This window comes from Culicoides brevitarsis, chromosome 1 (assembly GCF_036172545.1).
Source record: "Culicoides brevitarsis isolate CSIRO-B50_1 chromosome 1, AGI_CSIRO_Cbre_v1, whole genome shotgun sequence".
NCBI classification, from domain to species: Eukaryota; Metazoa; Arthropoda; class Insecta; order Diptera; family Ceratopogonidae; genus Culicoides; species Culicoides brevitarsis.
Genome location: NC_087085.1, coordinates 5,042,153 through 5,064,386, shown reverse-complemented (window position 1 = coordinate 5,064,386; position 22,234 = coordinate 5,042,153). Strand labels below are relative to the sequence as shown.

Sequence of the window (22,234 nt, the reverse complement as noted above, 5' to 3'; positions counted from 1 at the left end):
GGTATCAATTTGACTTCTGAGGGGTCAACCTGACCCCTAAAGAGATCAATCTGACCCGTTTTTCGACCATAGAGATAATTTAAAAGTTTTCTACGCGTAGCAGCTCCGTCATCAACGAGGAAAAAAACAAAAACCAAAGACAAACAGTTCAATTTTCAATAGTTTTGTTAGACTTTTGTTCTGCAGCTGCACACGAAGCACGTAAATTTCTACCTTTTTTGCTGTTCTTCCACGCAAACAGACAATGAAGAAAATGTTGTACGTGTAACGAATGAATAATTTACAAATTTTCCAATCGATTTCATTTTTCTTTTCTGCTTTTTTTTGCGCTGTTGTGTTTTGTCGTCACACATCGACGACAAAATCGCATACGTCTCATTATTACTACTATAAGTATCCTCTTTAAAGCCTGTTAACTTGTTTAGAGAATTGATAGAGCAGATGTTTACATCGCATTTTAAAAATAACTGTCTAGCTTGCTTTCTCTTGTCTCTTTCTCTCTCCGCTTTGATCTTGCCATTTACAGACTTTTCCTTCGGTTATTTATTATTGGAAATTTTTTGTGCCCAAGAAAAAACTGTCTTTTGGTACCATTTGCTTCCTACGGTAAAGCTTTTGAATATTTTAATGTGTTTTTGCTTGTGTTGCTTCTTGCGATGGATGTTGGCGGAAGGAGACGTGCGGCATATGTTTGATAATAATTTCCAAGAAAAAAATAAAGGAATGTGTAAAAATTTGATTCTCTCCGATAAATTTTTTAGTAACACCTCGCATTTTTCTTCCTTCTTTTTTTTCAGATGAACTGTGTGAAGCAACATTTGACCTTAGACGAAGATCCCTTTTAATGGTTTATGATACAAGCTTTTTTATTCGTTGTTACTTTTTTTATTTTATCCTTATGCATTACACGCAATTTTGTTTTTTTTTGTATTTTTTAAAAAATTTACTTTACCGCTGGGAGAACCTTTGAAGCAACTTTTAACGAAAAACACTTATACGGAAAAATGATTTATTGGCGTGCGATTCGGGTCGAATTAAAGGGAAAAAAGTATGAACAGCTGGATTTTGAAGAAGAAAAGTGTTTTAAAATGTTTTGTTGGATTTAACAAAAAAGACTTTAAAGTTTTTAGTTGCTTTAACAGTTTTGGAATTAAGAATGCAATTTGTTGTTTTTTTTTTAATTTTAGTTCAAATAATGAAATTTTTTATTTCATATATTTATTTAATTTATTTTTTTTTTTTAAATTATGCTTGTTTTGAATAAATTGGTATAGATTCAAAATTTTATTTAAATGTTTTTTTTTTTTGTAAATAAAAAAATTTATAAATTAATTTATTAAAATATATTTATTATTTTTTTTTAAATTTAATTTGATAATAAATATTAAAAATATAATATTAATTAAAATTATTATTAAATAAATATTAAAATTTTTTAATAATTTTTAATTTAAAATTTTAAATAATTAATTTATAATTTAATTTAATAAATAAATTATTTTTTTAGTTTAATAATTATAATTATATTTTTTTCAACTTACTATCCATTCAAGAAAAAATTAAAATAATCAAAATTATGAAATTAAAATATATTAAAAAAATAAAAAAAATATTAATATTTTAAAAAATTTACTTAATAATTTTTGGATGCTAAAAAAAATTAATTAATTAAAATATTAATATTTTTTTAATAATTTAGGTACAATGAAATTTGTTTTTAATATTTAATTAAATTATTATTATTTTAATTTAATTTTTTAAAATAATTAATTAATTAAATATTAAAAATCAATACTAATTTGTAAAATAAAGTTTAATTTTTTTTTTCATTAAATTTATTAAATAAAATATTTTTTAATAAATTTTAATTAAAATTTAATAATAAATTAATTTATTAAAATTTATAATAATTTTTTAAAAAAAAATTTTACTAAAATATTTTTAAATAATAATTAATTAATTATTTATTAAACAATTGAATATTAGTTAAATATTAATATTAAAACATTAATTTATTAAATTTAAAATACTTTTAAAATAATTAAATATTTATTTTATTAAAATAATATTTTTACTTACCTTTTATTTCAGGACAATTCCATTGAATTTTTTTTATAAATATGAATTATAAAAAAATGAATTGGAACAACATTAAAAGACATCTACTTACATCAATCCCTATGTTCGCAATAGCACAATTGAACTGAAATGACAATAAAACAGACATTTTAATGTGCATTCTTCTCATCTTTATCAGTTGAAACGACATAAAGAGATTTATTGCAGTTCAAAATGTAATAATAGCACAAATACAACTACTACAGGCAATTGTGCCACTTATGGGTAAAATATTCACTTTAGCAGAATCCTTTTTTCATTCTTCATGTGAATCCTTAGAAATTGACCATATCAAATGTGAAGTGTGTGTGTGTTTATCTATATTTCTATTTTTCTTTTTAGCTTTTGAAATGCACAACAATAAACACCGAGCACTTTATGCATCATAAGAAAAAAAAAGTTATCAATAAAAATATATATTTTGAAAGAGCAAGAAAAAAAATTAGAATAAAGTGCATTTGTAATAAATCAATTGAATGTATTGTCAGTCGTCCTGAGTTTCTCTTGTCTCTCTCGTCCCGTAATAATATAAATTTCCATATGGCTTTTTTTCTTCTCCTTTATTTATTTTCCAATTCAAATATTATTGGTATTTGATAAAGTTGGATGTTATGTTGCTGCATACAGAGACCATTGAGGGAGAACAGGAAAAAGTTTTTTGTCTTTTTTTTTCAATAGAGCAAAGTTTTTCTTCAATAAGTTTTTTTTTCTCATATTTTTTTATGAAGATTCAGAAACTATACAGAAAAGAATTGAAATTGTCCTGCAAGTGAGCTGAGTACATTGAACAATGATCTTCTGTCACAAAATTTGAATATTGTTTAAAACTAAAATTAAAAATATTGAGATTTTCTGAAACCTTATTTTTTGAAAAAATGAATAAAATGAAAAATTTCGAAAAATTATAATTTTAGACTTTAAAAAGGTTATCAGATTTTCAGTTTAAGAATTCATAAAAAGCTGTAACTTTGCAAATTTGTTATTTAGACTCTACTTAAACTCTGTGCAAAAATCTAACTAAAAATTTGTGTTAAAACTGAAAGTTAGGCCAATGTTTCTGAAGGAGCAAAATTCGAAAATTTAATAACAAAATAAAATAACCTCAGATTTTTAGTTTAAGAATTAATACAAAGCTGTAACTTTGCAAATTTGTTATTTAGACTCTACTTAAACTCTGTGCAAAAATCTAACTAAAAATTTGTGTTAAAACTGAAAGTTAGGCCAATTTTTCTAAAGCGAAATTTCTCAAGTTAAAAATTTCGTTAGCTTTAGTTTAAAATTTCTTAACAAATAAAAAATCTCTTAGATTTTTGTCAGTCCGTACTTTTTTTGTTCTATAAACATAAATCTAACATTAAAGCAAATTTTCGATCTTCTTTCATTACAAAAACTTAAAAACTGAGAATTTTCAAATCCTGATAAACGCAACATTATGATCTGAGTGGCAATCTTTCTTCTTCTATATATGAAAAAGTTTTTTTTCCATCTATGAAGCGACAACACAAAACTATTTGAGAGAAAGAAGGAACGACATCGACGACGAAAGTAGACGAAGAAGAAGCATTATTATTATTATAGTTGGCTGGACTTAAACTAATGCACCATAACTGTAGATACACCAAAATGAAAATAATTTTTAAGTAGTTCTGAATAAAATACCGAAGAAGAAGAAAAAGTTTATTGTTTGTTTAGCCCGTACGACTGTCGATATGGAAAAAATGAGGGGGACAAGTTATTGGATCTTTTTGAAATTATTATTTTATTTCTGCTCAATAATAATGGACTCGAATATGCTTTTGTGCATAATTTATGGGCGAAAATGTCAGATTTTTATCATGAAGCGTACAATTGTTATCTAATTGGGCAAACCACAAACAACCGCACTTTTCACCTTCGTCTTCGACTTCAATTGTCTCCGAATTCGTAAATGCATAAATTAATTTTGCTTCGCACATGACACGCCGACAATTGTTCTTCCTCGTCTTTAATTAAATTAAACAACGCATACTTGGAATTATTATTCGGAAGCAGCGATTCGTTGATGATGATAGCACTCCGTTCTTTCTCCGTTCGCCGAAACACAATTGTCGAAATCAATTATGCATATTATAAATTCGCATGTGTTATACAATGCAACAAAACTTATCAATTAGCACTGCATTTCAGATGGAATTTAAGCTTGTATTAGATATTTGCAGAAGTTACGTGAGGCAACTTACTTCTGTGTTTATGCAACAAGTCAAGGAACGAACATTTCCCTTACAAAACCCAAACTCCCCCAAGTAAGGTGACGACAGCATTTGTGTGTCTCTGCAAATATAACACACAAAGAATAATCAGAAGCGTAAATGGAACGTGATTGGAATCTTGCATACCATTATTATTATTATTAATGTTATGGTTACATATTTCATAAAATGCAGAAAATCTTTTCTCTTAGCATAATCTGATTCGCTCGAAGATAATGATGATGTTTCTCGGAAAAGTTTATTAATATAAAATGTGGGTATGTTATTTTCCGAAAGAGATAAATGTTGGAGATGCAGTAAATTCTATACCATAATTAATACTAATTACTCTGAAAAGTCGACGTTGCAATGACAAACTGTTTGATTTTTCCCTAAATAAAAAAAAAATTAGTTGAAATAATTTAATTAAAAATTTTTCCAAGTAAATAAATTTCAAGAATTTTTAAATTAAAATTTAGAATTATTTTTAAAAATTTTTTACATCCCAATTTCAAAAATTTTACAAAAACTAAAAATTTATTGATTTGTAAAAATTTTTGAAAAATGTAAATTCAACAAATTTCCGTTAAAAAAAATGAAAATCGCTTCTTCGCAAATTCAATTTTTTTTAAATTATTTTTTAAAATTTCTTACATTTTATTTTACATTTAAACTAAAAATTTGATAATTTTTAAAAATTTTTAAAAATATCAATTCAAAAAATTTCCGTTAAAAATTTGAAAATCGCTTCTTTGCAAATTCAAGATTTTTTAAAAATTCTTATTTTTTTTTTTAATTTTTTACAAATTTATTTTAAAAATTAAACTAAAAATTTGATAATTTTTAAAAATTTTTGAAAAATATCAATTCAAAAAATTTCCGTTAAAAATTTGAAAATCGCTTCTTTGCAAATTCAATTTTTTAAAATTATTTTTAAAAAATTTTTTCTTAATTTCAAAAGTTTTACTTAAAAATTTAAAATTTAATAATTCGTAATAAAAAATTTGAAAATCGCTTTTTCGCTAATTCAAATTAAAAAATATAATATTTTTTAACCTAAAAATTAACCATTAAAAATTTGCTTTGAAAAAATTCGATATAAAAAATCACTCCAGACGAGAAAAAAAAAGTTACATGAGGTCATTTTCGCATTTATCAATTCCCGTGCCAACAACCATACAACTTCTCGTGCTTGATAGCCACACATGTGGCTCACAATTTTTTCGAAAAGTTAGAAAACCATAATTAAATATCAAATACGTGTCGTTATATGCGAAGATAATCTATCTCTCTGTGTTCGTCTTGTATCTCCTGCATCTCTCCCGTATTTTTTTGCTCAATGCGACGAGCGAGTTGAGTGTGCAAAAACACAAAAATTATATTGTCTGCTGATGTTGCAACACATTGCATTTACCGCCACGAACTTGCCCGCCATCAAGAGAGTTTCTCCCTTCTCCGTGGCGATTTATTCCCAACATATCACTGAACTATTTGATATAATGAATAGTTGTCGTGTTTTGCTTTGTTATTCCATTCTGTTCGCTTGCACCCGGCAAATGCTTATCTCTGTGTTTGTGCGGATGGATTTTTTTTTGTGCATTTTCGCATTTTGCATACGGCGGTGTGTAGACATCCGTTTTGATACTCTTTCCCCGGAACAGTTATAATTTTTCTATATATTCCTCCTTCGAAACGCGCGTGATATCTAACATTTTGTGTCCAGTATCGCATTCTGGAGACTTGCCCTGTGGGCGAAAAAAGGGTTAAATTGACCCCTTAAAAGATAATTTGACCCCTTAAGAGGAAAATTTGACCCCTTAAGAGGATAATTTGACCCCTTAAGAGTTCAATTTATCACATAAGGGGTAAATTGACCTCTTAAGGGGTCAAATTATCCTCTTAAGGGGTCAAATTTACCTCTTAAGGGGTCAAATTATCTCTTAAGGGGTCAAATTTACCTCTTAAGGGGTCAATTTGACATCTTAAGGGGTTAATTTCACCCTTTTTTCGCCCATAGGGCATTGGTTGGTTGGTTTGTTGTTGTTGTTACTGCTGCTCTGCTATTTGAGATTTGAAATATGTTGCATCCGATGTGATATTATTATTTTGCATAGTCATCGCCATGCGGAGAGAGAGACAGGACGCACAGAGAAAAACGTAATCTCGTCTCGTAGAAAGTTTAAAATGGCATAATTGTTGGTTCCTATGGGAATCCAAAAGGAAACTCGTCGTCGTCGTCGTGAAGTAAAATCTATTTTGAATAATAGTGTGCATGTGTGTCGCCTGAGCATGTTGTATATAAAAGTCACTTATCCATGTCAACATAAATCCTTCATTTCATTATTTATACAACAACGAACACGAGGTACGAGAGACAAAAAATGAACTAAAGCGGTTTTTGTCCTTTCATTTCTACTTTTCTCGTAATTCTTCCGAGTTGTAAACAATGCTTGGAGAAGCGTTTATTTGATGAGATTAGAAGGCAGAACTGTTGGGATTTATTTCATCGTACGTGCATTTTTTTCCGTTTGTGTCATCAAACTAAAAAGGAACGAGAAATTGTGAAAAAATTAAAAGTTTTGATGGTAAGTTAAAAAAAATTATTAATTTTTTTTTGACTTGTTTTAATTTTTTACCTATTTTTTAAAATTTATTTTTTAAAAATATTTAATAAAAAATTAAAAAAAAAATAAATAAATAAATTATTGAAACTAATTATTTTTTAAATAAATTAAATTAATTTTTTAAATAAATTTTAAAAAATAAATGAATAATTTATTTAAAATAAAATTTTATTTATTTAAAATAAATTTAATTTTTTTAATTAATAAAAATTTTAAAAAATAATTAAATTAAAATTTAATTTATTTTTTTATAATTTTGTTCTTATAACTTATTATTTTTTTTAATTTTTTTTAAACAAATTATTTTTTTTATTTTTTAATAATTATTTTATTATTTTTTTTTACTTATTTACTTTTTCTTTAAATTAAATTTACTTTTATTAAAAAATATTAAAATATTTTTAATAATTATTTAATTAAATTTTATTATTAAATTGATTATTACTCTAAAAAAAATAAAAATTAAATTTAATTAAAAAAATAATAAATTTAAAATTTTCAATTATTTTTATTTATTAAATTTAATTTTTTTTTAAATTTTTATTAAATATTTTTTTCTGCTTTTAATTATTTTTTTTTAAATATTTTTTTTTTTTTAAATTTTTTTTTCTTTTTTTTTTAATTTTTATTTTAATTTTTTTTTTTTTTTTAATTTTTTTTTATTTTTTTATGAACTCGAAAAAAATACAAAACCTGTTCCTCCATCTCTGACACAACACATGAAAGCGACTGGCTACTTGTTCGTTATCTGACATGATGGGATACCACAAACAAGAGATTAAACTTGTGAGAGACTCTCATATCTTATCAACCGAATTTTTTTGATGTTTTATTTCAGTCAGTTGTTGATCTTCAACAAAATGAGTGTCATAACCACGAATTCCGGTCCAATTCGGGGCGTTTTGAAAACAACTGATACTGAAAAGGAATATTTTGCATTTTTCAACGTTCCTTTCAGCAAAAAATTTAACAAAGAATCAATTTTCAAAGATCCTGAACCAATCGAACCATGGACTGAAATTCTCGATGTCACTCAAGAAGGCGAATCTCCTTTCAATATCGATCCATTTCGAGAAAATCCCTGTGAAGGAAGTCTTGAAACTCTTGGAATGAACATTTTTGTACCAAAAGTCGACACAAAAAGTTTATTTCCTGTTTTTGTTCATATCCATGGAGGAGCTTTCATCAACGGAAGTAACTCGACATTTCTCTATGGTCCTGATTATTTGATAGAAAACGAAATTATCATGATTTCCATCAATTATCGAGTGAATATCTTCGGTTTTTTAAGTTTTAAAGACCCAACTTTGGGCATTCCGGGAAATGCAGGTTTAAAAGATCAAAATCTCGCATTGAAATGGATCAAAGAGAACATTCATCATTTTGGAGGAGATTCGAGTAACATAACTTTATGCGGAGAAAGTGCAGGAGCAGCTTCCGTTGAATTTCATATGATTTCGCCAATGTCTGAAGGTTTGTTCAATCGAGCTATTATGATGTCAGGATCAGCATTTTCTCCATGGGCTTCAGTTCCTGAGGATTTTGACAAGTACATGGATCGTTTAGTGATGAAATTGGGCTTAAATGAAAGTTCAAGTGAAGAAATGATTTTTAAGAAAATTTGTGAAACAAATCCTGAAGAATTATTGAAACTTACCTTGGATATTGTTGATTTTGAGGTAATTTTTAAAAAATTTTAATTTTTTTTTTTTTTTTTTTTTTTTGATAAAATTTCGTTTTAGGATAAATTTTTTGGTCCGATACTTTTATCTCCATTTCTTCCGAGAGTCGAAAGATACAATAATGGAAACTGTTTTCTTCCTGAATCAATTAAAGATTTAGCTGAAAATGCTTGGAGTAAAGATATAAACTTGATAATTGGAGCTGGAAGTATGGAAGGAGTTTTTTATTACGTTTGTAATCCATCGGATGAAAATTTAGCTAAAGTTGATCAAGATCCTTCGCTTTTATTGCCATTAGAATTGCAATTAAATCTTTCAGAAGAGCTAAAAAGAGAAAAAGGTCGAATTATGAAAAAACTTTATTTTGAAGACAAATCTATAACTAAAGATATGGAGAAGGAATATAATATGGTAAGTTTTATTAATTTTTTTTTTCTAAAAATATTATAAGATTGAAGAAAAAATTAAAAAAAAAATAAATTAAAAAATTAAATTAAATAAAATTAAAATTAAATTAAAATTAAATTAAAATTAAATTAAAATTAAATTAAAATTAAATTAAAATTAAATTAAAATTAAATAAAAGTTAAATTAAAATTAAATTAAAACTAAATTAAAATTAAATTAAATCGAAAAACAAATTTAAAAATTTTTACACGTCAAAAAAAAGTTGAAAAAAATTTCTATAAAAAAATTTGAAATATTAAAAATAGTTGAAAGAAATCCAAAGAAGTCAAATAATTTTTTATTTTGAACTGGAAGTTTTTAAAAATTTTTCAAGTATTTTTTTATTGATTTTTTTGTATTTTAAATATTTTGAAACACACATTTTAAAAGTCAAAACAAATTTTCAATTCAAATGAATTTAAAAAAAAAATTAAAATTAAATTAAACTGAAATAAAATTGAAAATTCTTGTACGTTAGAAGAAATTAAAAAAAAAATTTATAAAAAATATTTTGAAACATTTTAAATTAAAAAAATCTGAAACAAGTCTGAAACTGAAATTTTGTGAATTTTTTTTTCAATTTTTTTTTAATTGATTTTTTTTTTAATTTTTACTTCATTTGAATTATTTTCATTTAAACAATTTTTAAAATATTTTTTTTTTTCAATTTTCTACTATTTTTTTTTTAAATTTAATTTTTATTAAAAAAAAATTAAAATAGTTTCCTTTTTGTTTTTCAGTTTGTATCATTAAAAATTTTAAATTATTTTTAATTTTTTATAAATTTCATATTTTTTTTTAATTTTTACAGTACATGGCTGACAAACTAACCAACTACCCAATATTCCAAACAATTTCTTATCGCCAACCTCGTTGCGGTAACAAAACGTTCCTTTATCGCCTAAATTTACCGCCATCAACGGATGTTCCGGCATACTATCAATCTGCTCGTGCTTTGTTCAACATTCCAAATAATCCGGGAACCGCACATGGCGAAGACATTCCCTTGCTGTACAAAACGAAAATTGCCCGACGATTTCACTCCGGCGACGATTTATATCTCCAATGGCAAAAATTCCTCACTGCCTTTGTGAACTTTGTCAAAATAGGACAACCAAATATGGAAAATTGGCATCCCATAACAGACAAAACGCAACATTTCGAAATTAATATTTCCGAGAATTGGAAAATGGAGCCTTTGGTAAATTTGAGCAAACTTCACGAGTGGTCTAGACTATACGAGAGAGATTGAGTCAATATTAAACAACTTTGCAGGAAATGCAATTTATACTAAATAAACAGGATTTTATTATTATTTGAATACACATTAACAGTTTTCATTATAGAGATTCGCAAATGTATAAGCAAGATATTTGAAGAGAGATAGAGACTCACATCACACGTGCAAAGAGGCATCGAACTTGGAATTGTAGTTGAAACATAATGAAGAGAAATTGGATACACCAAAAAAAGTTTGATTGGAGACAACTAAATTCTAAAGTTTTCAAGCTACGGAATGTTTTTAATATTTTTTTTTTTTAATTTCTACCCAAGGTCATGCAATAAGTTTATAGATGTATGGGGTAGACAAAAAGTTGTCAGAAATCAATCGGTCATATTTTTTAATTTTTTTACATTAAAAAATTTTTTTTTTTTTTTTGCAGGGATTTTTTTAAAAAAAAAAATTATTAATTATTTAAAAAAAAATTTTTTAATTTTTTAAAAAAAAATATTTTAATTAAAATTTATACTTAAATTCAATGAACAAATTTGCAAAAAATTCAGAAAAAAATAAAATATATTTTTTAGAACCAAAAATTAATATATTTTCTCAAAAAAGACCATTAATTGTGTCTTTTGGCAATTTTTTAATTATTTTATTAATTTAAATAAATTATTTTATTTTATTTAAATTCAATGAAATTAATTATTTAATCAAGAAAAATAAATCAAAATAATTATTTTTCATCCTAAAATTAATGTATTTAAAATATTTAGTAAAATATTAGTTTTAGGTTTTAAAATAATTATTTTAATTTATTTTTGTTTGATAAAATAATCAATTTCATTGAATTTAAATTGAATTAAATAATTCATTTAATTTAATTAAATAATTAAAAAAAATCCAAAATACTTGTTATTATGTCAAAAAGTCTTTTTTTAAGAAAATTTATTAATTTCTGGCCCTAAAAAATTTATTATATTTTTTTCTAAATTTTATCTAAATTTATTCATTGAATTAAGGTATAAATTTTAATTAAAATAATTTAAAAAAAAAAATTTTTTTTTTTCAAAAAATCCCTGCACGATTATTTTCGACTACAGACCAAAACTTCCAAAGCAAAAAATTATTTTTTTTAAATGTAAAAAAATTAAAAAATATGACCGATTGATTTTTGATATATTTTTGTCTACCCCATACATCCATTTATAGACAAGAAAGCTACCTAAAGTTATGAGAGATGATTTTTTTTTCGATAAGAAGCATCAAAATTCCTATCACTAAATATATTTTTCTAAAAAAATATTCCTATATATCGGGTTTAAATTCTAGAAAAATGTCTCATAACAGGAACGACTTCGATAAAAGAAGTATTTTTTTTACTCATAAAAGGCAAGCAATCTTTTTTTTCATTTTAGCGTCTTAAATTTGACGACGATCTCGTCGTTTTGTCATTTCAGCTTCATTTTGTTTCAACTCCAGCGCTAATTTGAATCCCAATTCGGGCCTTCGGTCACGCCCTTCGACCATCGCTTTTACCTCGCTCGAGTCAATAATGACGCCATGATCATCGATAATTGCCTGACGCGTTTTGTCGATATCGACCAAGTCAACGCCGCGACATGCATCCTCAATTAAGCAGGTACGGTAACCGGATGCGAGGGAATCCAACGTTGTTGCGCCTTTTTTTAACGAAATTCATTAAAATTTAATTTTTTTAAGAATTAATGAAAAAAAATTCTTACCAACACAAACATCATATGCAAGGCCGCAAGTATAGACATCAGTAACGCCCTTTGCTCGTAATTGAACAATCAACTGCGTGTCACTCAACTTCTTGTTGTCCCAAAATACGGAATATGAATCGACTTCTGGATTCGTGCCTTTGTAGATTTTCACGCCATTTTCAACAATCTACAAAAAAAAATCTTTAAAATTAAAATTTTCTAAAAATAATTTTTATTACCTTCAAATCCTTGTGCAACTCAGATCCCCATGAGTCTTGAACGCAATGTCGAGGCCATAATCTGAACATAAAAAAAAATAAATGAAAAAAAAAATTCTTGAGAAATTTAATGTTACCTTTGTTTCATCGGCGGAGGCCCGGAAAATATTACAGTATCGTAAACTTGTGCATTATCTGCCGTCACGGGAGATGTCGGATGTATCGAACGTTGCTTGATGTTATCAATAAAGGATACATGATCGCTTGGATGCCAATCGAGCGAATAAAAGACAGCATCAAAAACCACAGTGTCGAGTAATTTATTGATTGGTTCAACGACCTGTGAAAGAAAATTATGTTAAAAAATTATTTTTAAAGAAAAAAAAATTATAAAAATTAAAAAAAAAAATTTAAATAGTTTTTAAAAATTTTGAATAATTTTTTAAAATTTTAAAAATAAAAATTTTAAAATTAAATCAATTAAAATAAAAAAAATATTTTTTTTTTAATTTTGTAGTTTAAATAATTGAATAAAATTTTTAAATAATTAATAAATTTAATTTATATTGAAGTAAAAAAAAAATATTAAGTTTAATTTAATATAAAATTTTTTATGTACCTATTAATTTTATTTTCTGATTTAATAATATAAAAAAAATTAAATAAATATTTTAATAAATCAGAAAAAATTTGATTTAAAGAATATTAAATTAAAAAAAAGTATTAATATAAACTTTTTAAAATTATTTTAATTTTGATTTAAGTTTTTGATTAATTAATATAAAAAAATATATAAATTTTTTAATGAATTAAAATAATTTTTTTAATACAATTTTTTAGCAACTATTTAAAATATTTTTAAAAATTATTATTTTTTAATAAATTTAATTTTTTTTTTATTTAAAAAAATTTATTTTGATGTCAGTATTTAAAAATAATCGAAAATAATTTAAATTTAATTTTATTTAATTTAATTAATTAAATTAAAATATATTTTAATTTTTTTTGTTGAAATTCAAAAATTAAAAAAAAATATAATTATTAAAAAAATATTTGAATATTAAAAATTCATTAAAAACATTATTTAAAATGAATTAATCAATTAAATTTATTTTTAATCAATTTTTTTTATTTAAAAATAATTATATAAAAAATTTTTAGAATAAAGTGTTTGAAAAATTCTAAAAAAAAATTTTTTTTTTAAAATTGAAAAAGTAAAATTTAATAATAATAAAATTATTAAAAAAAATATGAAAAATAAATAAAAAATGAATTAAATTAATTTTTAAAAGTTAATTAAATTAAAGAGCAAATATTCTTCAAAAAATTTAATTATTTTTAAAAATTATTTTAAAACTTTGAATTTAAAAAAAAATGAAAATAAATCACTTACCTCATATCCATTTTGTTGTGCACTACAATTACTGATATTCAACGAACCACTGATAAAATCATTTTGCACGTCGACAACCAAAAAAGCGCTAACAGGTCTCACAATCTACAAAAAAAAAATCCAAAAAATTAACAAAATTTAAATAATTTTTAAATAAATATCGATATTTACGGTTTTAATCCAGTTATTCCAACAAAATTGAAACTCGTCACGATCAATATAACCATCCTCATTTTTGTCGAAAACAGCAAACATTTGCTCGAGCCTTTCGGGAGCAACGGCATAAATCTGCCCCTTGTCATTGCGGAATAAGGCACGACAGATTAACGAGAACTCCGCAAGCGAAAGACGATCGTCGCTGAAAAAAAAAACAAATTTTTAACTTTTTACTATTTCATTCATAATTCGTGCTGTTGCTGCTTTATGGAAAAACTTTTCTACGATTTTTTATTTTTTTTAAATTATTATCGTTATTATTATTTTAATTGCTCGTGAAAAATGAGGAAAAAAATGATTTATTACATAATTGCTTACCCATCTTTGTCGAATGCAGTAAAACATGCATCCATCTCGGAAAATGTAGAAATTTCAACTACCGTATTATCCATTTAGAATTGATTTGTGTGCTCACATGAAAAGGGACTGCAACAGCAACGCAACATTAAACACCGCCTCACCTACAATGATAATAACAAACAAATACAGCGAAAAAAAAGTTCGTGAACGCGCGAAAGAAACGTCAGTTATTTTTATTGAAATAACATTTCTATAACAACGCGATAAACAATGGTGATTTAACAATGCGAAAGAGGAAAAAAACTATAATATAAAAGTAAAAGGTTCTAACACTGCCTGCTTCTGTCTTGTAGTCTGCTCGCTTTGCTTGTACAAACTGTTATGCTACGACGATGACGACACTCGATGATTTTTTTTTTAACGCAAACAAATTTCTATTCAACGTATGTTTGTAGTTGTATAGACAGAAACCCATACAAACACATGCACTTAACAAATACCATTAAAAATTTTTTACAAATATTTATCATTCGTTGACTAATCATCAAGTATCGATAAAAATTAACAAATATTAGCGAAACTGCACAAACTGATAAGAAATGCAGTAGTTCAAGGTCATTAAAAGTTTAGAATTAAATTTCTGTTCACCCCTAATGTTATTAAATGTTTGACAAAAAAGAACCGCGAAATTTCTAAAGACAGTCAAATTTTGATTAATGACTCCTGTTTCTTTATTTTTTTCAAGGCATGTAAATTTTTGGAGTTCAATGAACTTTTTTTGACAAAAATTGTTTGAAAAGTAATAGAAAAAATTAATAGATTTGAGTTAAATAAAAAATTTGTTATGCCCTTTGTTACTTTGAATGAGTAATAATATATGCATGTATTATACAGAAATATTTTTTTAAGTAGAAGTCAATGAGTCGTCAAATTCCTTTTAATAAAAAAAAAATTATTTAACAAAACAAAAAAAAAATATTTTTTAGCAGATTTTTATATCAAAGCGTCTATTTCAGTTTTTTTTTTATATTTTGAATTTCAAATTTTTGCACCAACTTCAATATTTTATATTTTTTTATTGATCTTTTTTTATTTTAATTTTTAAAAAATTAATTAATTTTTAAAAATTAATTTAATTCATTATTTTTATTAAATTGTTTTTTTTTTAATTTAAATATTTTTTTTATAATATTTTTTATAATTTTTTTTAATAATTTTATTATTATTTTTTTATTGTTAAATTTTACTTTTTCAATTTTTTTGAATTTTTTTTTTAATTTTTCAAAGACTTTATTTTAAAAATTTTCTATATATTTTTTTTAAATAAAATAAATTCATTAAAAATAAATTTAATTTATCAATTCATATAAAATTAATTTTTAATTTTAATTTTTGCATCAACTTCAAAATTTTAAATATTTTTTATTGATGTTTTTAAATTAAAAATAATTAATTTTTAAAAAATTAATTTAGTTCATTATTCTTATCAAATTATTTTTTTTTATAAATCTTTAATATTTTTTAAAATTTTAATATTTTTTAATAATTTAAATATTTTTTAATAATTTTTTTATTATAAAATCTTACTTTTTCAACTTTTTTAAAAATTTTTTAGAATTTTTAAAGACTTAATTCTAAAAATTTTTTATATTATTTTTTAAAATAAAATAATTGATTAAAAATTAATTTAATTTACAATTCATATAAAATTAATTTTTTGAATTAATTTTTAATATTTAATTTTTTTTAATAATTTAATTATTTTTAATAATTTAGTTTTTATTATTTAATTTTACTTTTTATTTTTTTTTTTTATTTTTGAAAGATTTTTTTTAAACTATTTAAATTTAAATATTCAAAAATTTTTCTCAAATTTTTTTTAATTTATCAATTTTTTTTTAATTTGCTAAATTTTTTAACATCTTCTCAACCATTTTTTAATATTTTTCTTATTTTATTAATTTTTATTTTCAAAATTATAAAAAAAAATCAATAAAAATTACGAAAAAAAAAATTACTTCTAATTACTTCTTTTAAAAAAAATCCACTTTTGTCTCTTAACTTTTCCTTGTACAACTTTTCCGCGTCGACTGATTTATTATAGCGGATAAAACATTATAAATACGTTGATAGTGACGCATTTTCTTATCGTTTTGACATTTATAGAAAAGCTTATTACCTTCTTCGTTTTTTTTTTATCGTTGTCACCGGCGAACATCTAATAAAAATATTTTTTTACGAGGCGGCACGTGTCTCTGCCGAACTTTGACTAAAAATACCGCCGTAAACCCTAATTCGTGTCTAAAAATGATGACGCCGCGAACGCGACCTTGCACAGTAAAAGAACAATATCGTGAATAGAACAAAAACTAACATCCATATATGATCAAAGGTACAATTCTAAAATTAGTTTGAGTTAGTCATGCATGCAAAAATCAATTGTTTTGTGTGTGTGTGCGAGTATGGCAAAGAGTATCACTCAATTATTTAATGCTTTTGATTGAAACGAGAGTTAGATCAATTTTTAATTTTAAAGTTGAAACTTTGTTGCTGTTGAAAAATTGACATGACACAAAAATTGAGCGAGAGCCTTGAAAAAGTTTTGCATGAAATTCACACGAAACTAAACTTTATCAAACAAAAATTAATTAAATAGATTATAACTCCTCTAATTAAAGATTTTGAGAGACAAAACTATTCAAATAATCATCATCATCATAATAACTACCTTCCGTTTGTCAACTTTTCCTCTGTTTCTCCTGAAAATCTTTCCCTTTCTCTCGTTCTGGAATGGAGAAAACTTATAAATTTTTCAAAGAAATAAATGTTTTAATTATTCCTACATACCTACAACGTACGATCACAAATACGACAAAGAAGAAACTTTTTGGGGAATATTATATTCATCTGATACAGAGACGGAATTGAATTAAGACTTTATAATTTTTTCAATTTGTCAAATTTTTTCTAATTTATAAATTTTTTTAATTTTTAAAATTTTTCAAATTTACTAATTTGTCAATTTTTTTATTTCCTAAATTTTTTAATTTGGCAATTTTTTTTTAATTAAAAAAAATTTTTTAGTTTGTCAAATTTTGTTAATTTTTCAAATTTTTTATGTTTTTTTTAATTTGCCAAAAAAATTTTTTTTTATTTGGCAATTTTTTTTAATTTTTTAATTTGTAAAATTTTTTTAATTTTTGTTAAATTTTTTAATTTGACAATTTTTTTTAATTTGTCCAATTTAAAAAATTTGTCAAAGTTTTTATAATTTTTTTTTTATTTGTAAGATTTTTTTTAATTTGTAAAATTTTTATAATTTTTTAATTTTATGATTTGTCAATTTTTTAATTTGCTAAACTTTTTAATTATTAATTTTTTTAATTTGTCAAATTTTTGTAATTTGCCAAATGTTAAAAATTTGTCAAATTTTTTATTTTTTTAAGCTTTGAAGTTTGTTAAGCTTCTTAAAAGAGCTTTTAAAGCATAATTTTTTCCAAAGCTTTAAATTTACAAAATTAAGCTAATTTTAATTCATTCAAACAAATATTTCGAAAAAGAAGGCCCAATAACTTCAAAAACTGTAAATCCATCACTGCTTCTTCTCCAAATGAGCAAAGCAGAGAAAATACTTTTTTGGGATGAAAACTGTGAAATGAAACTTTTTAATTATCATCTCAATAAATGTCATTTGCAAAAAGTATCTTTTCTTGTGTTTTTAGTTTTGTTTGCGTTTTCTATTTGACTGCTCAAATCAATTTCAATTCCTCCCCGTACCAACATTTCATCCATAAGGCCAAACACGTGTATACAAAACTATATCAGATTCCGTGCGAGATTACAAATTTTTTAAATAAACTTTTTGAAGTATGCCAAAAACTTTCAAAAGAACGAAAAAAAAATAAGCACCGAAAATTAATGAATCCAAATTTTTCATTATACAGTTCAAATATTGATTTTTCCTCTTTTGTAGTTTGAATTTTTGGAAAATGTTAATATATAAGAAGAAGACGGCACAAAAACTTTCCTCTTTGCATTTTACTACTTCTATGTTTATTCCAATTCATTGCTCAAATATTTTTCATTCGATAAATTTTATTATAAGTCAGAAGTAGTGTATGCGGGAGATCAACTGCTGCTGCTGTAGTTTTTCTCTCGTTGCTTTTCGCTCTCTACGTTTGATGAATATAAATATATTATTTCCCTCATACGGAAAACGACGACGGGATTGTGCCTGTAAAAACAATTCCGTTTATTTTATAATCATCATTCAAGAGCATTTATTTTGTCAGCATATAGTTACAATTTCCCGCTTATTCAGGAAAATTCAAAACTATAAAACTTTTTGCATTTATATGAATTGGTTTGAGCGTATTTTGTAAGTTTTATTTTTTATCCGCTAGATGGCACTTTTGAAAAAAATATTTTTTATCCGATAGATGGCGCTTTAAATATGATTATTCTTTATCCGACAGATGGCACTTTTTAAAAAAATAATTTTTGTTCGATAGATGGCGCTTTTAAAAAAATTATTTTTTATCCGATAGATGGCACTTTAAAAATTTTGTTCATAAGATTTGTTAGCAAATCATAAAATTATAATTATAAATTATAAAACTTTTTATGAATCTAAATTCTTAATCTTAGAATTTTCTACAATAGATGGCGCTTTTAAAAAAAATTTAATACAAAATACTGTTCAAAAATTTAAATTTGCATTGAAATTTGTTTATTTGTTAACAAATTATGAGATTTTGTTAACAAATAAATAAATCCCAATGCAAATTTTAAATCTAAATAGTTTATTTTATACAATAGATGGCGCTTTATGAAAAACTCACATAACTCAAAAAGACATCGAAAACTAAAATTCTTAATTTTTTCGAAACGCGTTGAAATGAGAAGGCGAATTTCCATTGAAAAAGTCTTAAAACTGCAGTGTTTGTGTAATTTATAAGTTTCTCAACCTCAACAACATCTAAATTTTGCCTTTTTGCACAGCAGCAAGTATTTATAAAATACAAAGAGTAAAGTTAAATGCTTACCCAAACACAGATGTACGTTCGGCAGACAGGATAAAAGGTACCGGAGTAGTAATAAAATAATAAATGAGTTGAAATACTGATTCATTTAGTCATTCTCGGTTCATTTGTATTTTTTTTCTCTGTGCTCCAATGTACACAAGAATTTAAATGCTAAATGTTTAGCTTAGACTTTGTGTATCGGGTTAAACAAAGATAGATAAATTCATTGTATAATATGGTAAAATAACCAAAAACAATGTTGGTTTTATATTTTGTCTGTGTCCGTGTGTTTAAAATGAAAATTGTTATAATAAACAGATGCATTTTCATTAGATTAGGAGATAGAAAACGAGAGAGAGAAGGAGATGTTACTGAAATAATAATGATAATATTTTAGGTCTGTGACCAATTGGGTGCAAATGCTTTTTTACTGCCAAAGAGAATTTTCCTCGTTCGACACAAAAGAAGCGTTAAATTAACCGAAATTGATATGTTTTCCGACAACAAAGGAGGACGACGTTTTTGATGAATCAAAGGAAAGTCATGTTTTTGTTCTATATGTCGTTTCCGGAATTTGCCAAGTAATGAAAGGTTTTCGTTCGTGCTACATGTGAAAAAGTAAGTAAAGTACTCCGAGTTCCTGTCTACTATGGCGTCATCCATTTACGGCGTCGGATAAAAGTGACATTTTTTTACCCCCCTCCCCCCTAAAATCGTAAATCGTCGAAATCCAATATCCCCCCCCTAATTTACGAAGATTTTTAGCATGAACCCCCTCATTTAACATGAACATGAAATCTTCGTAAATTAGGGGGGGGGAGATATTGGATTTCGACGATTTACGATTTTAAGGGGGAGGGGGTCATAAAATGCCCTATTTTATCCGACGCCATTAATGGATGACACCATAGTAGACAGGAACTCGGAGTACTGAATTTTTACATTTCCGTTTTATGGATCCCCCCGCCTCCCCTAAACTTTCGACGCCATTAATGGATGACGCCTATTCGGTTTCTTGAGCATTTTTGGAGCCATAATACACAACTTTCTACTTTGTTCAGGAAATAAGAGAACAAGTTGTAAAGCAAGGCAATATTGGCGAGAATGACATAGAAAAGAACTTTTTCGATTTAATAAAGATCCAACTTTTTTTTTGTTGTTGTTGTTTCAGTAAAAACTGGACATTGCTTCGTCTTCTTCGCACTCGCATGATGCAGGAAGGAGGACGGCACAAAAAGAGAGACATGCAGAAGCGACAGGATAAGCAAATCTGTACACAGGATTAAAATATCTAAATAGTTATGTTTGGACAATTTCCAGTAAATTTTAATGCGCTACAATCTCCTCTTTTTCCTTTTGTAGCTTAAAAATAATACGATTACGAGACAATATTCCCGTCGTCGTTGTCGTCGTAAGACTCTGCCAGAAACTTTTACAAAATACAACAACACGAACAATAGTTTATTTAACATCTCTTCGTGTCTTTTATTTATTTACAGAAGGCACATGAAGCAGGAAATACGTCAAATTTGAAACCAGTCGTCTCCATTTGATCCGAGTACTTCTATTAATTCAAACAAAATTTTAGACTAAAGACACGAATTTGCTTTTCTTGTACTTTTTGCATTTCCGTTTCCGGCAAATTCTTACACATTGTTGATTATATCTTGTCCTAAATAACACAAAATGCATGAGAATTGAAAATTTTTCAAGTTTTTTGTGGTTTTCTTAATTAAACCCCCATCAAAAAGTGTCGATTCAATAAATTTTGTATAACTTATTTAATTAATTTCTAATTTGATGTTCTAATTATCAATAATTGTTATTTGCGGTTGTCTCTTATTAAATTTCTCTCCAAGATAACCAATATTCTCAAAATTGCTCAAAGAATTGAATTAATATAAATATTTTGCATTTTAGAGAAGCAGGAAGTGAAATGCAATTCAATCTGATTCGATTAAGTTTGCACAAAATTTTCTTCTTTGTTTTGTGAATTTTCTGAAGTCTTAAATTTTTGAGGAGAAACTCACTTCACTCATGGAAAAAAAGTAAAAGATGCAAATTCTAAAGTAAAAAAAATTAAATTAAAAATTTAAAAATTTTAACTGGGGCAAAATTTTTAAATGTCATCTGGGTAAAAAATTTTCAATTATGCATTGGGTCAAAAATCTTGAATGTGCATTAGGCCAAATTAATTAAAATGTCAACTGGGGCAAAAATGATGAATTTACATTAAATCAATTTTTACAAAAAAATTAAAAAAATTTTTTTTAAATGTGCATTGGGTCAAAATTTTTAAATGCGCTTTGGGTCAAAAATCTTGAATGTGCATTGGGCCAATAAAAATTAAAATGTCAATTGGGGCAAAAATGATGAATTTACATCGAATCAATTTTTAAATGCGCTTTGGGTCAAAAATCTTGAATGTGCATTGGGACAAATATTTTAAAATGTCAACTGGGGCAAATGTCGAGTGTATAATACTTTAAAAAGTTAAAATATGCACTGGGATGAAAAATCCAGTATTAGAAAAAAAAAATTTTTGTAAACACAAACCAATTCGTTAAATAAGAAATTTTTCATATCTCCATTTTTTTCGAAGAAACCCATGAAAAAAGTCACATTTTTCATAACATTTTAAATTCATGCATTCACGACGTTACATCAATGCACTTTTACATATTATTTGCAATTCTTTTCATCCATCCAGCAATGCAATTTCCATTCAAAACGACTCACAAAGAGATAAAGAAAACTCTCATCTCACTTATTGTTTCAGCGTCATACACTTTTTTTTCCATCCATCTCATTCAAAATACTGCCATGTTTTATTCAACGAGTTACAAAAAAAAACCTAAAGCATTGCACATACAGAAAAAAAACACATTCCAACTCAAATATTAACATTATGCAGAATATTTGTTCGGAATTCAAAGTTAGAAATGACGACAAAAAATGGGACAGACATGAAAAAAAAAGTAAAACGACACATTTTGATTCGTTTATTTCTGTCAAAAAAACAAAAAAAAAATATT

General features: G+C 25.1%; 2 protein-coding genes across 3 annotated transcripts; one reads left to right on the top strand and one right to left on the bottom strand.

Annotated features, from left to right (window-relative positions):
* The first annotated feature begins 7,830 nt into the window (after positions 1 to 7,830).
* LOC134837634 (esterase B1-like) lies at positions 7,831 to 10,442 on the top strand. The gene is made up of 3 exons (XM_063853020.1): positions 7,831 to 8,649; positions 8,713 to 9,063; positions 9,911 to 10,442. The coding sequence occupies exons 1-3, from the start codon at positions 7,831 to 7,833 to the stop codon at positions 10,349 to 10,351; spliced, it is 1,611 nt and encodes a 536-aa protein (XP_063709090.1). The 3' UTR covers positions 10,352 to 10,442.
* On the bottom strand, positions 10,434 to 14,546 carry LOC134836419 (nicotinamidase). 2 transcript variants are annotated; one of them, XM_063851636.1, is made up of 9 exons: positions 14,507 to 14,546; positions 14,194 to 14,336; positions 13,831 to 14,017; positions 13,660 to 13,764; positions 12,404 to 12,606; positions 12,288 to 12,348; positions 12,067 to 12,235; positions 11,861 to 12,003; positions 10,434 to 10,519 (listed from the first exon to the last, which is right to left on the bottom strand). In XM_063851636.1, the coding sequence occupies exons 2-9, from the start codon at positions 14,265 to 14,267 to the stop codon at positions 10,496 to 10,498; spliced, it is 966 nt and encodes a 321-aa protein (XP_063707706.1). In that variant the 5' UTR covers positions 14,268 to 14,336; positions 14,507 to 14,546; the 3' UTR covers positions 10,434 to 10,495. The 2 variants fall into 2 exon arrangements, with proteins under 2 accessions (XP_063707706.1, XP_063707698.1); XM_063851628.1 differs by lacking the exon at positions 10,434 to 10,519 and having other exon boundaries at positions 11,292 to 12,003.
* Positions 14,547 to 22,234: the final 7,688 nt, after the last annotated feature.

What these genes read in the sequence shown, in the direction of transcription:
- LOC134836419 (XM_063851628.1), bottom strand. Translation starts at nt 14,267, where the DNA reads ATGGATAATACGGTAGTTGAAATTTCTACATTTTCCGAGATGGATGCA. An exon ending in AGTTGCACAAGGATTTGAAG is followed by an intron (nt 12,236 to 12,287) that starts GTAATAAAAATT and finishes TTTTTTTTGTAG; the next exon opens with ATTGTTGAAAATGGCGTGAA. An exon ending in TGCATATGATGTTTGTGTTG is followed by an intron (nt 12,004 to 12,066) that starts GTAAGAATTTTT and finishes CGTTAAAAAAAG; the next exon opens with GCGCAACAACGTTGGATTCC.
- LOC134837634 (XM_063853020.1), top strand. Translation starts at nt 7,831, where the DNA reads ATGAGTGTCATAACCACGAATTCCGGTCCAATTCGGGGCGTTTTGAAA. An exon ending in TGGATATTGTTGATTTTGAG is followed by an intron (nt 8,650 to 8,712) that starts GTAATTTTTAAA and finishes ATTTCGTTTTAG; the next exon opens with GATAAATTTTTTGGTCCGAT. An exon ending in TGGAGAAGGAATATAATATG is followed by an intron (nt 9,064 to 9,910) that starts GTAAGTTTTATT and finishes TAATTTTTACAG; the next exon opens with TACATGGCTGACAAACTAAC.